This window comes from Humulus lupulus, chromosome 6 (genome assembly GCF_963169125.1).
Source record: "Humulus lupulus chromosome 6, drHumLupu1.1, whole genome shotgun sequence".
Classification (NCBI taxonomy): Eukaryota; Viridiplantae; Streptophyta; class Magnoliopsida; order Rosales; family Cannabaceae; genus Humulus; species Humulus lupulus.
The window spans coordinates 191643317-191658920 of record NC_084798.1 but is presented as its reverse complement, the minus strand read 5'-3'; the positions used below and the strand labels follow the sequence as shown (position 1 = coordinate 191658920).

Here is a 15604-nt window from a genome sequence, read left to right as displayed (position 1 = left end):
TAGTGATTGGAGCTCTTTTTCTTCATCAAATTCAACAAAGGACATTGCGGGATACATTAGAAACTAAAAATAGTTTATGCATATATACTATTGTTTACACTATGACATTTTCTATTCTTATTTTATTTTTATTATTAATTTCTTTTTAAATATTATTTTGTTTTATATATATGTCATGTAGCTATGTATATATATATCTATGTCGACGTTGTATTTAGATGTCATATATCTAGAGATTATTGATATAAATATTTATATATATTATAGAATTATAATTCATTCTATTATATATATTTAAAAAAAACAATAAATCAATTTTTATTAAAATTATATACAATTGTTATCCCCAAAATTTGAAAATGATGATGTGACAATAGAAATGACAAGTGGCAAGGAATGGTTGGGTGACTTGGCTTAGGAGTAACCCAGTAGACTGATGAAGAATTTTGACTGGCCAGAGAAGTGTCATTGCCGACCAGGTATGACCTTGTCCAACCAGTCACGTGTTTGTCTGCCCAGGCATGACCTTGTCTGCCCAGGCACGACCTAGTCTGCCCAGGCACGACCTTGTCTGCCCAGGCACGACCTTGTCTGCCCAGGCACGACCTTGTCTGCCCAGGCACGACCTTGTCTGCCCAGGCATGACCTTGGCCGATCGGTCATGACCATGTCGGACCAGTCAAGTGCATGTCTGCCCAGTCAAGTGCATGTTTGCCCAGGTAAGTGCATGTCTGCCCAGTCAAGTGCATGTCTGCCCAGGTAAGTGCATGTCTGCCCAGTCAAGTGCATGTCTGCCCAGTCAAGTGCACGACTGCCCAGTCAAGAGCGTGTCTGCCCAGTGAAGGTGTGGTCGACCAGCTTGAATGAGATATGGATCAACTAGATGGAGTATGACTACGTCAAGATTCCCAGAAACGGATTCAACAAGAATCGATCTTGGCATACACGGGAATCTCTCATTTATCCCACGAATATAGTGTACTGTTACATTTTGAATATTGTTCTAATTTAAATAAAATATGAATAATAAAATATCCCGATGATGGGGGATATCATGTGTATGATCCTAAGCCTATAAATACAAGGCTTATGGCATCATAAAGGGGACTTTTGGAACTTCTGATTCAAATTCTTATTTTCTAGAGAGAGAGAGAGTACTTGTATTTGAGAGAATTCTTGTATTCTTGTAATCTGCACTGAAGAAACTTAGTTGACTCAGGTTCATCTGATCTTGAGTGCAGATCTATAATCACAACTCTAAGTGGATTAGGCTATTACCAACACATTGGGGCTGAACCACTATAAAAATCGTCTGTGTCGTTTATTTCTCTTGAAGGTTTTTATCGTTTTTGACGTTCACACGTCATTGGCCAAAAACGCGGTCAACATTTTGGTGCTTTCATTGAGAGCTTGAAGAGAAAGACAGACGGTCCCTGAAGTATTATGGCGCCTAAGAACACCAATGCGGCCTCCAAGAAGACAGGCTCCTCTAAAGAGCCTGCCAGATCAGAAGGTCCTAGCCTTCAAGATCGTGAAACTCAGCCTAGAGTCGTGCTCAAGGATGTAACCTCAGAGGTTGAAGAGATCCATGAAGCCATGAGCGCCTTCCAAGAGGAGATGGAACAGTTCAATGCCAGACAGGAGGCGTTTGCTGAAGAAATGGCTAGGCAGAATGCCACATTCGAGCAGTAAAGATGGGAAATGGACGCTAAGAGTGAGGAGATCCGGCAACAGCAAGAGGAGGCTGATAGGTGACATCGCGAGGCTGCACTCGCTCTGGAGGCAGCTACGCAGCTGACCCGGGCCAATGCCCAAGCTGCACCTGGAGTAGCAGCCACCCCAGGAGCAAGGACCACAGAAGCTGGTCGTAAGAACACTGATAGACCCCATTCTCGAGGGCCAAACAGGAGAGGTAGTAACCCACCTGGTCGAGAGGAAGATGGGGTCCGGTCGGGCACTGCCTCAACTCAAAGGGGGAACTCCAGAACCCCCTCAAGGAGCCACCGATCAGAGACTTCTAGATCAGGAAGTCACAAATCAGGTAGCAAGAAAACTCCACCTGAGCAGGAGCACAATAGAGCTCCTCGAGGTAAAGAAACTTCTCACTTCAAAGATGGGCATGGGCGTGATGAAGCTGATAGTCATCACACTGACCAGTCGAAGGAGAAGAATGATAACAACCATCGAGGAGGAGATCGCCCAGCTCAGACAGGAAGGCCACCACTGCATTCCAACCAGCGCAGTGGCAAGGAGCATGTTCCGCACGGCAAGCCTTCCGAAAAGACTCGAAGTACGGTGTTCGATCGGTTAGGGAGACATACCTCCCAGAAGGATTTAAGAGACGACATCGCTGATAGGAGAAGGACTGTGCCGGTCGAAGGGCGAGATCCAATCCGACCTACCAGTCAAGTAGTAATACTTGATGATGGTCTGCCGGATAGGAGCGCCCGACCAGGCGGTCCCGAAAATGAGTCCCAAGCAGTGGCCCCAGGCATCCAAGCCCACCTTGATGCTCTGACAGCAGCAGTTCAAGGTCTGATGAAACGACCCTCTGCGATCGATCCAGTAGACCACAGGAGTGGCAGCCCGTTCTGTGCTCGAATTAGAGCAGCCCAGCCACCAGCGAAGTACAAAGCACCGGTACTGCCAGTTTATACAGAAAAGGCGGACCCAATAAGGCATGTTGGGAAGTTTGAAGACCAGATGGAGCTGCTCGGAGTGAGTGATGACTATCGGTGCAAAGTCTTCCCCACCATATTGTCCGACACTGCCCAGGAGTGGTATTGGAAGTTTAAGCCAAACTCCATCATTTCTTGGGAAAGTTTTAGAAAGGAGTTTTGCAGGCAGTTTAGTGCTGCTCGAACCCCTCCTATTTACGCCAATCACTTGGCGGATATTAAGCAAGGAAAGGATGAGTCTCTCAAGAACTACATACAAAGGTTCATGAGAGAAGCTAATCGAGCTACTGCAGTTGGAGATGAGGGGAAGATGGTGACAATTTCTTCCGGCATTATCTATCGGAGTCCTTTGTGGGACAACATTCATCGCAATCCAATTTCAACATTACAACAATTTCTGGACTAGGCGGACAAATACATGAAGTTGGATGATGCGATTGAGAAGGGAGAGAAGGGCCTGAACAATCCGAGCGGATCGACTGATCTCCCCAAGAACGGAGAAAATGGTCAAAATGGTGGAAAGAAACGTGGGAATAACGGGTCTGACCGCCATGATGAAAAGAAAACTAAGACGAATCCGAACGATAACCCAACCAAGTATGAGCCCCGATTCACAAACTACACAACTCTTTCAGCAAGCCGGGCAGAAATCTATCTCGCTAGTCACCAAGAAGTTCCCTATAAGAAGCCCCCACAGATGAGGAAAGAGACATCTAAGAGGGACATGAACAAATTTTATCGGTTCCATGGAGATTATGGCCATGACACAAACAAATGCAATCACCTCAAAGATGAGAAAGAATTTATTCTCCGGTCGGGCAAGTTGAGGAAGTACCAGGCAGAGACACCCTAAGGAGAAGGAGGCAGCAGCAATCCTGGATTCAAACGACAAAGATCTCCACCCTTGCAGCCCGGACCTGTGGACTTTACCTTAGACACTATATGTGGAGGGCCACACTTGGTTGAGGAAAGCAACGGAGCAAGGGAGAAGCATGCTGAGCAGGAGTTCTAGGATCAAGGAGCCACTGGAGCGACAAGCGTCTATGAATATATTATTTATAAATACCGCTTTCAGAGTGGTAGTTTAATTTCACGTTGTGTAACTTGTTATTTAAATTTGGATTATGAGCTGGTTATTTACCAGCCATCTATTTTTGAACAATTTTGTTGTTTAAGACTCGTTATTAGACAAGTTTTGTCCTTTTTAATTTACGAGTAATAAAATAGACTACGCGCAACGTGGTCGATTCTTGCTACAAATGTGCATGTGTGTTAATTATCCGAACAGTGTTCAACTGGTCAGTAAAATCGGACAGTGTTCAACTGGTCGATACATTCAAGCAGTGTTCAACTGCTCGAATATTTTCCATATATTCTATGTGTTTCACGAGTGATAAACTGCTCAAACAGATTCAGTCAAGTAGCAAGTGACTAAGGATCTCTCAACCCTCAATCACTTGGGGGGCACATAGGGTATATCGGTATATAATTTAACACAGGCAATAAGAGCACGAGTTAAGATATCTGCTTTTAGGCTGACTTGTAAATTTTCGAAGTCCAAAAAGGCCATTAAGCTAACTTGTTTGACAAAGCTTAAGTAACTTGGAATTTTTAAATTTTAAGTTAGAAGTTGTACGCCCTGATTTTCCAACGGGCTATTAGCGAGCTAAGATACGGCCTAAATTATATCAGCCACGTGGATCCCCCATGACCGGAGTTGTTGTCGTCAGGTCCTACCTCGTTAGCTCGGGGTATCCAAAGGTTCGCCAAGATTACTTAAGAACTGAGTCTGGACTCTGAAGGCCACAGGTCGAGGGAAGCATCCAGCTCGTGGTACGAGCTAGAGTTGGAGGTTGTGACCTTTTATAAAGTCAACCACGCAAGGTAAACGTGCATATATCAGACATCACGTGTCTGATATATCCCTGACTTCTCGGACATGCAGCATGAATGTACGTATTAAGACACCCACGGCTGGGTTGGGTCGTGCGGCCCATTATCCCCCTTACCATTTGATTAGACCACACTTCATGTTTCAGGTTTTAGGAATTAATCATGAATGTCACAGAAGTGACATGATAGGTAAGAAGGTCACGGGATGACCTTCTTACCAACTCCCAGGTGCCCTCTCCTATAAATATGGAGACCCTGGGAGTTGCAAAGGGTTGGATTCTATTGTGTAAGGAAATACCCTGTAAAAGAATACCAGGCATATAGCAATAATATTGGCTGGTGGAGTAGAAGGATTTTAACCTTTGAACCACCTAAAAAACGTAATTGTGTCACCAGTCCATTTAAAAAGATCATTCATCTATTTCGGTTCATAGTTAAGCACTAATCCCTTCCTCTTATTTTCTTAATTACCTGTTGGCGAAGAACCGCGTCAACAGAAGCAGATATTCATGTGACAATAAACGTTATGCTCATAAAATGTTAGAGCAATAAGAGTGTGAGAAAGTATACTTAGTATGGACTTATGAAATGTCTAGAATTTCTAAGTTAAAAAACTAAGTACTCATGCGAAAATATAAGGCATATATCAGGTGACTTTGCTATTCACAATAAACTTGTAATGTTTTAAGTATAAAAAGACTTAAATGTTTCAAGTTAGAAAAGAAAAGTAAAGTACAAATGCCAAACAGTTCGATCATACGAGCAAAAGTATATAACAAAACACAAAACAAAGTATGATAAAGGGCTGGTAGGATAACAACTTGTCTGATCAAGCAAAGGCTTCTCTGGTCGGATGAGGGGTCACTGGTCGGCTCTGGCAGGCTGGTCAACCCCTTCTTCAGCTTCAGCTGCTCCTTCCGGTCAGAATGACAGCGTGGGAGAAGTAGATGTGGCCCCGGCAGGATTAGCAGCTTCCTCAGCAGCCCTGGCCTCACATTTGGTGAGCTCCTCTGCCTTAATCTCCTCGGTGAGAAAGTCGAGGTTGAGAGGTTTGTTTAGCTTCCACACCTGATAAAAACAGTTGAAGCAGATCTCCTCGTAGCGAGTCAGATCAGCTTCCTTCTCCTGCTTCAGCTCCTCATTCTCGCGAATTAGTCCCTCGTTCTCGCGAGCTAACCCCTCGTTCTCACGAGTCAGTCTGTCTAGCCGATCAGTCAGCGACTTGTTGGCATGGGTTAGTTTGTCATTCCCATCAGCCAACCCCTTAAGAGAATCCTCTTGCTCAGCCACAGTCTTCTATGACTGCTCCAACTTGGATTGAAGAGCATCCACCTTAGCTTGAGCCTCCACTAGTTGATCATTTAAACCCTTGATCAACTCCTTGTAGTCCACTGCTCGGTGCTGAGCATGACAGATGGTCATAAGCGTCTGCATGAAAAACAAGAGGTTACTACAAAGTATGAACATAAGTAACGAACTATCTTGTGGTAGAGTACTTACATTCGCCAACTGAGCAATCCCTCTCTATAAGACGACATCAACACTGAGTCGAGGGAAGGATTCAAAGCCTTGAATCGTTGAAGCGTCATGGAGAGTCTGATCAACTCCCCCCTCCCAATGGTATTAGCAGTGCGTAGTGCCTCGCTCAGGCCGGTCGGACGAGTGGGGGTTAGGCTCGCTGAAGGAGGAAGCGATGAAGGGGTCAACTGCGGGATCATAACTAACCCCTCAGGTTGTCTCCCTTGGCTGGGTGGCACTGTCCTTGGGACCTTGCTTGGGGGAGTGGAGCCACTTCCTTCTCCAGACGTCCTCTTTGGGGCAGGAGGAGCGTTGTAGTGCCTGAACATCTCTGGATCTGCAAAAAAGGAAAACACAAGATTCGTTAGAAAAAAAATAAAGCAATATGTGGATAAGTATATTACTACTACAGTTCTATTAGTCTCATATCACCAAGTTATCAAACATATTGCTATGACTATTAGACCTGAGTTGAGGATCTAATCGAGGAAGTCGTCCTCGTCGTCAGATGATGAGCTCAGGTCCCTCTCAGGCTGAATGGCCTTTCCCTTCCCGGACTGGGCGGGAGTAGCAGATATGCGCTGATACTCTGGCTGAGGCTCCCTAATGACGAGATCGCCTGGTCTACGGGAGTGAGGAGATGGTCTAGGAGAAAACTGGTCAGTCACCACCTCAGTGCCGGCGTTGGACTGATCAGTCGCGTTGTTCTCCTCAGTGGTACGCTCCACTATGATGTTTTGGTTACATGGTAGCAGGCCCACCATCTGAAGGTTGTCCACAGTAACCAAATTTTTCACGTCTTTCTCCTCAATACACATGTTAGCCAACTCCTTTGCTCGCTTGAACATCTCTTGAGTGGGAAAGGGTTGCTTGAATGGACCCGCATGTGTAAAAGCCAAGTTGTTGGCTTTGATGTCTGATGTGAGAAAATACTTTGTGTAGTATTTCCCAGGGTTCGACTTGTGAGCGATGCCACAAAGATATTTAACCCCCTTTTTCTTGTGAAAGAGGTGGAAAAAACCTATGTTCTTATGCCTAGGGTTGGTCCTGAAGTCGAACAAATAATGTATCTCGTGAGGAGTAGGCTCATCCTAGCCTTGCAGATAGTAGAGAATGTACATCGCAGACAACGCCTGAATCCCATTCGGAGTGATCTGGAAGGGAGAGACGTTGAAGTAATCCGCTACTGACCGGAAGAAAGGATGTAGCGGGATGGTCGCTCCTGCGAAGATATGGTGCCTGGACCAGGCACAGTATGGTCCGTCGGGCCTGTTGGCTCTCTGGTGAGGGCGCGAACATATCACATTCACCCTACTCAAACCCAAGGCTTGGATGTGTTTGTCGAACATCCCGAGGTTGAGTTTTGTGGGCTTGGCGGTAAACCAGGAAGGTGTTTCTTCTCCTTCCTTCCTTGGTTTGTGGACGGCCAAGTGCTGGACCTCGGTGGAGAAATCCTGGGTGGCTTGTCTTCGAGTCTTACTTGATTTCAGCACCTGGCGTGGTGGTCTCAAAGAAGATGCAGTGTGGACCTCACTGCGTTCCACCACTTTTTGCACCGCTCTGCGGGCAACTTGAGGATCCTGGTCCTGTGGGAGTCTATTGGACTTCTTCACCCTCATGGTCGACTATTCAGCTTGATGAAGGAACTGCTCTTCGTGAAGAAGGTACAAGGCTGAACGGGGGAGGATCTGCTTAAAGCGGCGAAGGCGATCCTCAAGAGTACGACTGGTGGGAGACTTTGACGAAGAGTCGCTGCTTTGAGGGGTCTCGATCGACTGTGGGACGGACGTATCGGAATTCGTGTGTTTGTCACCTCCCCTATAGTCAAAGGGATTCATCTACAAAAAATAAAAAATGGGGAGGTGAGTAAACATACAGATAAAATTCAACAAGAACAAAATTTATTTTTCTACTTAGAAAAAAATTATCTAAGTAGTGAAAATTTAGCATGCATGGAGAAAAAATAAATTTTGTGCCTAAAGTGTTTAAAAAAAAAAGTGCTTGAGGTCCCTAGGGTGAGCATGAATTAAAAGTTTTGGACATATAAAAGTTTTTGGTCAAAATGGCGTGCCAAGTGCCTAGGGCGTGCCATGCTTGGTCCAAGGAGCCAAGAGGTGTCAAGGAGTCGTGGTGTCCGAGCGGACACCTTGGTCCGAGCGGATGTGTGTGCCTAAGTGCCGAGGAGCTAACGCGTGTGTGTAAGGAGTCCGAGGAGTTGTTGGTGCCGAGACACCCGAGGAGATGCGCGTATGGAGCTGCTGGTCCGAGGAGGCGCGCGCATATGGGTCCGAAGAGGTGCGCGCCTAGGAGTCCGAGGAGCAGCTGGTCCGAGGAGATGCGCTCGGATGTGCCTGGTCCGAGGGGCTACGCCTTGTGTCCGATGAGCCCAGCCGAGGCGTGTGTGCGTGGGTGTCCGATCGGACACTTGGTGTCCGATGTGCGCGTTCGAGGGCTGCGAGGGGCCTAGACCGAGCAAGGCTAGCATCCGATCGGATGCCCTTGGAGCCGAAGGGTTGTTGTGTGGTCCGATCGGACCATACTTTTATAAAGAAAAAAAAACAATGGCCAAACGGCCATACCCCAAATCTCACCATATTCCCTAAGCCGAAAAACAGAGCCTAAAATCCCTAACACAAACACATTTTTTCACCCAAAACACACAATCACAAGATCAAAATGGGGAAATTGAAAGGTTTTCCAATGTTCTTGGGACCAAATATACCATCAAAAACCCATATTCATGATTTAGGTTAAAATGACCTATTTTTCTTTGAATTCCTAAGAAATTGAAGATAATATTGGGTTACCCATAGTCCAAACAACAGCCACCACACACATTATATCTCTAAGATTCATGGACAATTTCAAGAAAAAATCCTCTATGGAGTTTCGGCCACCACATGCATTTTCATGAAATTTTTGAAAAAAAATAACACAAGTGAAGATGGAAGAGAAGACTTACCCAACTTTGAAGAGCCCTTGATTTGCTTGGAGAATGCTTGAAGAAATGGAGAGATTCACCTTGAAGACCCTTGAAGTTTCGGCCAAGAGAAGGGGAAAACCAAGAGGTTTCGGCCAAGGGAGGAAGAAAAAGATGAAGTGTTTTTGATATCTAACTTTCTTGTGTGTGTGGGAATGTGTAAGTGTAGAGTCCTATTTAAAGGAAAAAAGTGGGAATTACCACTTATTTTTGGACCCTTAGAATTCTTGGGATGTTTTTTCTCCCCACGATTATGAGTAATTAATTGCAGTGATCGTGGTCTGTGGAGTTGTGGTCTGCTGCATGGCGGGAAGGTGAACAATTTTTTTTTATATAGTGCCGTCAGCTGTGGAGAAAAAAGTTTATTATGTGAGATATCATATAATAAACTTGGGGGGCAAATGTTATCCCCAAAATTTGAAAATGATGATGTGACAATAGAAATGACAAGTGGCAAGGAATGGTTGGGTGACCTGGCTTAGGAGTAACCTAGTAGACCAATGAAGAATTTTGACTGGCCAGAGAAGTGTCATTGCCGACCAGGTATGACCTTGTCCGACCAGTCACGCGTTTGTCTACCCAGGCATGACCTTGTCTACCCAGGCACGACCTAGTCTGCCCAGGCACGACCTTGTCTGCCCAGGCATGACCTTGGTCGATCGGTCATGACCATGTCCGACCAGTCAAGTGCATGTCTGCCCAGTCAAGTGCATGTCTGCCCAGCTAAGTGCATGTCTGCCCAGTCAAGTGCACGACTGCCCAGTCAAGAGCGTGTCTGCCCAGTGAAGGTGTGGTCGACCAGCTTAAATGAGATATGGATCGACTGGATGGAGCAGGACTACGTCAAGATTCCCATAAACGGCTTCAACAAAAATCGGTCTTGGCATACACGGGAATCTCTCATTTATCCCACGAATATAGTGTACTGTTACATTTTGAATATTGTTGTAATTTAAATAAAATGTGAATAATAAAATATCCCGATGAGGGGGGATATCATCTGTACAATCCTAAGCCTATAAATACAAGGCTTATGGCTTCATAAATGGGACTTTTGGAACTTCTGATTCGAATTCTTATTTTCTAGAGAGAGAGTACACTTGTATTTGAGAGAATTCTTGTATTCTTGTAATCTGCACTAAAGAAACTCAGTTGACTCAGGTTCATCTGATCTTGAGTGCAGATCTATAATCACAACTCTAAGTGGATTAGGCTATTACCAACACATTGGGGATGAACCACTATAAAAATCGTCTGTGTCGTTTATTTCTCTTGAAGGTTTTTATCGATTTTGACGTTCACACGTCGTTGGCAAAAAACGCGGTCAACAACAATGTTTACAATTTTAAAACTAAGCAGAGGTGCATTGCGCACGTTACTTATACCTAGTATATATAATATATACAATAAGGTAAAAGTATAATTAAAAAAGAGAAAAATGAAATCACCGTTTAAAATTATTGCTGCAACGAGGCTCTCTAGTGGGAAGGCCACGTTGCTCGTCTTACATTAGTCAACAAGCCACAAAATCTACTGCATTGTCGCTCAGAATGTTTGGTATGGATGGGGTAAAGTGAATGTGAGAATAAAAATTTAAAACATTTTCCATGTTTTAAATTTTCAGGAGATAAAGTTAATAATTTTTGTGGGCCCCACATGTATTTTAATGGTAAAATTAACTATTTTATGCACTTGAATTTAATATTACCTCCATCATATACCTTTCTATACCTTCCAAGTCACTCAATTACTCAAAACAAACACTCATAAATGTTTACTTGTCATTTCTACTTTAATATATATGGTCATATATAGTTGTTTGTCTTGTATCGCATTGTGTATGCAAGTTATAATTTCTATTTGTGTTGAGCCAATCTTGCATCAGCCACATTGTAATGGTACCTAATTTCACAATGATAAACAAGTTATCAGGCAAAACATAACTTTTATTTCTAAAAAATACAACTTTTTATTTCTCCTTTCGTACAATTTTATTTCTAAAAAAATTACTCTTTGATCACAAATACATAAAATTTCTACCACTTTAGTCCTCAATATAATTTCACTGAATCAATAACAATATCTCAAATATTCCAAATTATTTCTTTTTAGTCTTCAAAGCTATAAAATGGCATTATAATCTATAGCATAAATAAATCATGATATAATTTAATAACATTAATTCTAATTTAAACCCTTTTTTAAAAAAAAACTATAATAGTTTATATAATTACATCACAATAAGATTAGAAATTTATAATATTACAACAAAAATTTTGTCGGGCTCAACTATGGCAACATTTTCTCTAGCATATTGGAACTTTCATCCTCTTTTCTGACTTTTATTTGCACAACAATAATTCTTCCAAAAGCACAGCTTGAATTCCTGCAGAATAAAATTCACTTTAGTACTTTTCACCATTGCAAAAGATCAATTTGCAAAGCAACAACATATAATCTTACTTGAGACATAAACAAATGGAAATAGAGATCTGCATTAACATTATTCTTTTTTAATAAACTTAAGTTTAAAATTGCAAAAAATAACTCTATTTCCTAAGGTCACGTGGAATACAACCACCATAGAACCTAAAATAGAGACAATAATTCATCCATAACCCAAACCCAAAGACTGACATTATTATAAATGAAAAGTGGTTGAGCAGTGATTTTTATTGCCAATAAAATTAAGCTGTTACAATAAATCAAATAATGTTGCAAGAAAGATCAGATAAAATAAAAGTTGGGAGTAAATGAATGGCAAGAAAATTCCATTCACCATGATTTGGGTTCATCTTTTTGGCTACACAAATCTCATCACAGTGTAGATTGTGTATTTTAGGGGCCTCTTGGTGGTGTGTATCGTGTAGATAAAGAGAAAGAGAGCAATTTTAGTGCACTGGTCATCATACCTACTATCGAAGAATATGCGAGTCAGATAAATTTGAGTGACACACTCCGTAGATTACCACTACTTATCCCGTACTTCCCTTTTGGGAAGTAAATCAGGTCTTCTGAATCTGAAAGCGAATCTCAACCCACTGCTGGACTTTCTTGAGAAGAACTTCAGCACCTCATCAATGATTATGACGGGAAAAGAAAGGTATAGGACAGCAGCCCAGTCAGACCAAGATAATGGCGTCACAGAGAAAAGAATTGAGAGCGGGTGCACATACAAAATCAGTACGTGAAGAAGCATGGTTAGGATGATTGAACCAAGAAGCCACAAATTACTCCAGGGAGGGATAACAAGAAGAGATTGGTTTTCGCTAAGATTGTTCAAAGCATTGAACATTTCAACAACAACAAGCACAGTCATGGACACGGTTGATGGATGCCTATCATCAAAAATACTACATGGGTAGGTTGTCTCCCTTGTTGAGCATGAGTCGAAGTTCATGAGTTCGCTGTATGGAAGTTTAGGACCGTTTTCGGCATAAACAAACCACCATATGAATCCGGCAATTGTGGCAAGGCCAACATAAGCTCCAATTACCAAGTAACGAAAAAACAACCATCCAGTGACTACTGCTTCATTCACCTTGCGAGGTTTAGCCTTCATTACATCAGAGTCTTGCTTATTAAAGCCAATAGCAGTAGCAGGCAATCCATCAGTAACTAAGTTAACCCATAGCAGTTGCACAGGAGCAAGTGTATCAGGTATTCCAAGTACAGCAGCAACAAAAATACAAACCACTTCACCAATATTAGAAGAGATCATGTATCTAATGAATTGCTTTGTGTTGTTGTATATAGCCCTTCCTTCAGCAACAGCGGCCACAATTGTAGCAAAATTGTCATCGGCCAAAACCATATCTGAAGCACTTTTAGCCACAGCAGTTCCAGAACCCATAGCAATTCCAATATCTGCCTTCTTTAGTGCAGGTGCGTCATTGACGCCATCACCAGTCATTGCAACCACTTCATTCTGGTGTTGTAAGGCCTCAACCAGCATCTTTTTATGAGAAGGTTCAACCCTAGTGAAGAGTGCCATACGTTGCAATGCCAAAGTTTGCTGCAATGGTGGTAATTCTTCAAACTCAGAAGCAGTGTAAGAGCGACCCACAAAGTCTACCATGTCATCAAAAGCTCCTATCTTGCAATAAAGTGATTCAGCTGTTGATTTGTTATCCCCTGTGACAACAATGACGCGTATGCCAGCATTCATACAAGAAAGCATAGCATTTCTCACTTCTTCCCTTGGTGGATCAAGCATTCCAACCAATCCAATAAATGTCAGGTCCTTCTCATCATCATAGGAGAGAGTCTGTTGACCCACAGGCATCATCTTCAAGGCCATAGCCAAGCATCTTAATGTTTCCTTTCCAGCAAAACTCTGCAATCTCAATTCCAACTCGGCTCTGGTGCTAGCAGTGAGAGGAGCAGTAGAACCATCATCATTGCATAGAACACTTGTGCACCTCGAAATAATACTCTCAGGAGCACCTTTCAAAAACATAATTTGCAGCTGATTTCGGCTACAAAGTACACTCATCATTTTTCGATCACGAGTGAATTCTGCCACAGAGATCTTTTTTAACTGATCCTCCCAATAGTGATTACAGTATGATGCACGTTCATGTTTGCTCAGCATATTCAAAGAAGAAGGCATGGAGTCATAGCCCGGAAGACCAACCTTTTCCGCCAGTACACGGAGAGCCACTTCAGTTGACTCCCCAATTTTTTCATAATTCCCTTTGTCTGGATTATACTGTAAGATGGAATCATTGCAAAGAGCTGAACACATTGCTAAGTGAAGAAGACAAGGCAATTGCGCTGGAAGGTCAATCGGACTGCCATTACTGTCAAAGATAGTTCCTTTTGGTGCGTAAGTTGTCCCACTAACACTGTATTCAGCAATAAGAGGGCTACGATTCACAGAATGAACAACACAAACCTTCGAAACAGACATCATATTAGTTGTCAGAGTACCCGTTTTATCACTGCAAATCACAGTAGTACAACCCAAGGTCTCAACAGATGGCAAAGATCTAACAATGGCATTCAACCGTGCCATCCGCTTTGTCCCAAGAGCCAAACACGTCGTTACAACAGCCGGAAGCCCTTCGGGGATAGCTGCAACAGCAAGGGCAACTGCAATCTTAAAGTAATGAATTGCACCTTGCAAGAATCCACCATGAGAAGGGTCACGAAAGTGACCAATGTTTACAATCCACACCAATACACAAATCCCAGCAATTACTTTCGCAAGAAAAGTACCAAACTCATCCAGCTTCTTTTTCAATGGTGTCACTTCATCTTCCGTTTGGAGCATCGAATCCCTTATGCTACCCATGGCAGTGTTAGTACCAACTCCTACCACAACAGCTCTAGCCCTCCCACAAACCACAACTGTACCCGAGAAAAGAATATTAGTCTTGTCTTGATACACGGCCTTCGTTGCAATCGCCGACTCGAGCTCTTTCTCCACAGAACAACTCTCACCAGTTAGAATCGCCTGATCAACACGTAATTCATTACTAAGCATCTCAATCATTCTCATATCAGCTGGAATTTTGCAACCGACAGAAATTTCAACAACATCTCCCGGAACAAGCTCTGTTGCTGGAATTATAGAGAAGCAACCATTTCGAAGCACAGTAGCAACATCAGCTTGATATGCACGTAATTCTACAAGAGCCTTTTCGGCATTTGTTTCTGTAATTACTCCTACGGCGGCATTGGCAGCCAAAATCATTAGAATAACAGAAGGCTCTAGAAATGCAGTTAAACCAGTCTCTCCATTAATCAAAGCCAAAATGAATGAAACAATAGCTGCGACAATTAGAATCTTAACAAGTAAATCATCAAACTGTTTCAATACCAATTTCAAGAACGGAGCTCTTCTCTCTTCTGGCAGAACGTTTCTGCCGTAATCTCTGGCATGTTGAGCGACCTGAACATCGGTCAGGCCTTTGGTGGGTTCCACACCAAAAAAATCTAACACCTCAGATACAGATCTAGCATAAGCGTCCTCCATTAGCAGCAGCGCAGGGATTGGATTGGATCGGAGTCGGAGAAGAGAGCTTCGATCTCAAGAGTCTTTCTCCATAGCCTGCTTAACTTCTGTACTTCTCGTTGGGCCACATAGGGCTTTGTGCGTTACAGATCGTTGACTCGTGGGCACAATCCTATGAAGCGTGAGATTGAAGTAAGGCCCTTCGCATCTTGGCCCAATATCTACACAAATTAAGGCCGGCTATTCGGGTCTTGGCCCAATATTAAATCAAATATCAATATAACACTTCAGAGAGAGAGAGAGAGGAATGTACTCTTTTTGAAAAAAAAATATATAAATATTAGAAAATATAACCATTCTTCCAGAATTTTTTTTTAATAATTAAAAAAAATATATTTTTAATTTTTTTTTATAGAGAATCATATTCATTTTATTAGTTCAACATGCTTATTATATAGATATATTGGGGCATTTTGACCCCAATTTCTTTTTATGACGGTGTTCCTTGTACAACAAACATCTACACGCTTTCAACAAATTCTTAATAATTTAAAGTGTTGAAAATAAAATTCAAAA

The 15604-nt window shown here is 42.7% G+C and overlaps 1 protein-coding gene across 1 annotated transcript; it reads right to left on the bottom strand.

The window, feature by feature from the left end:
* Positions 1-11213: 11213 nt before the first annotated feature.
* LOC133782875 (calcium-transporting ATPase 3, endoplasmic reticulum-type) lies at positions 11214-15166 on the bottom strand. The gene is made up of 2 exons (XM_062222300.1): positions 11982-15166; positions 11214-11455 (listed from the first exon to the last, which is right to left on the bottom strand). The coding sequence occupies exon 1, from the start codon at positions 15047-15049 to the stop codon at positions 12041-12043; it is 3009 nt and encodes a 1002-aa protein (XP_062078284.1). The 5' UTR covers positions 15050-15166; the 3' UTR covers positions 11214-11455; positions 11982-12040.
* Positions 15167-15604: the final 438 nt, after the last annotated feature.

Excerpts from the sequence above, each read along its gene's own strand:
- LOC133782875 (XM_062222300.1), bottom strand. The coding sequence starts at position 15,049 with ATGGAGGACGCTTATGCTAGATCTGTATCTGAGGTGTTAGATTTTTTT.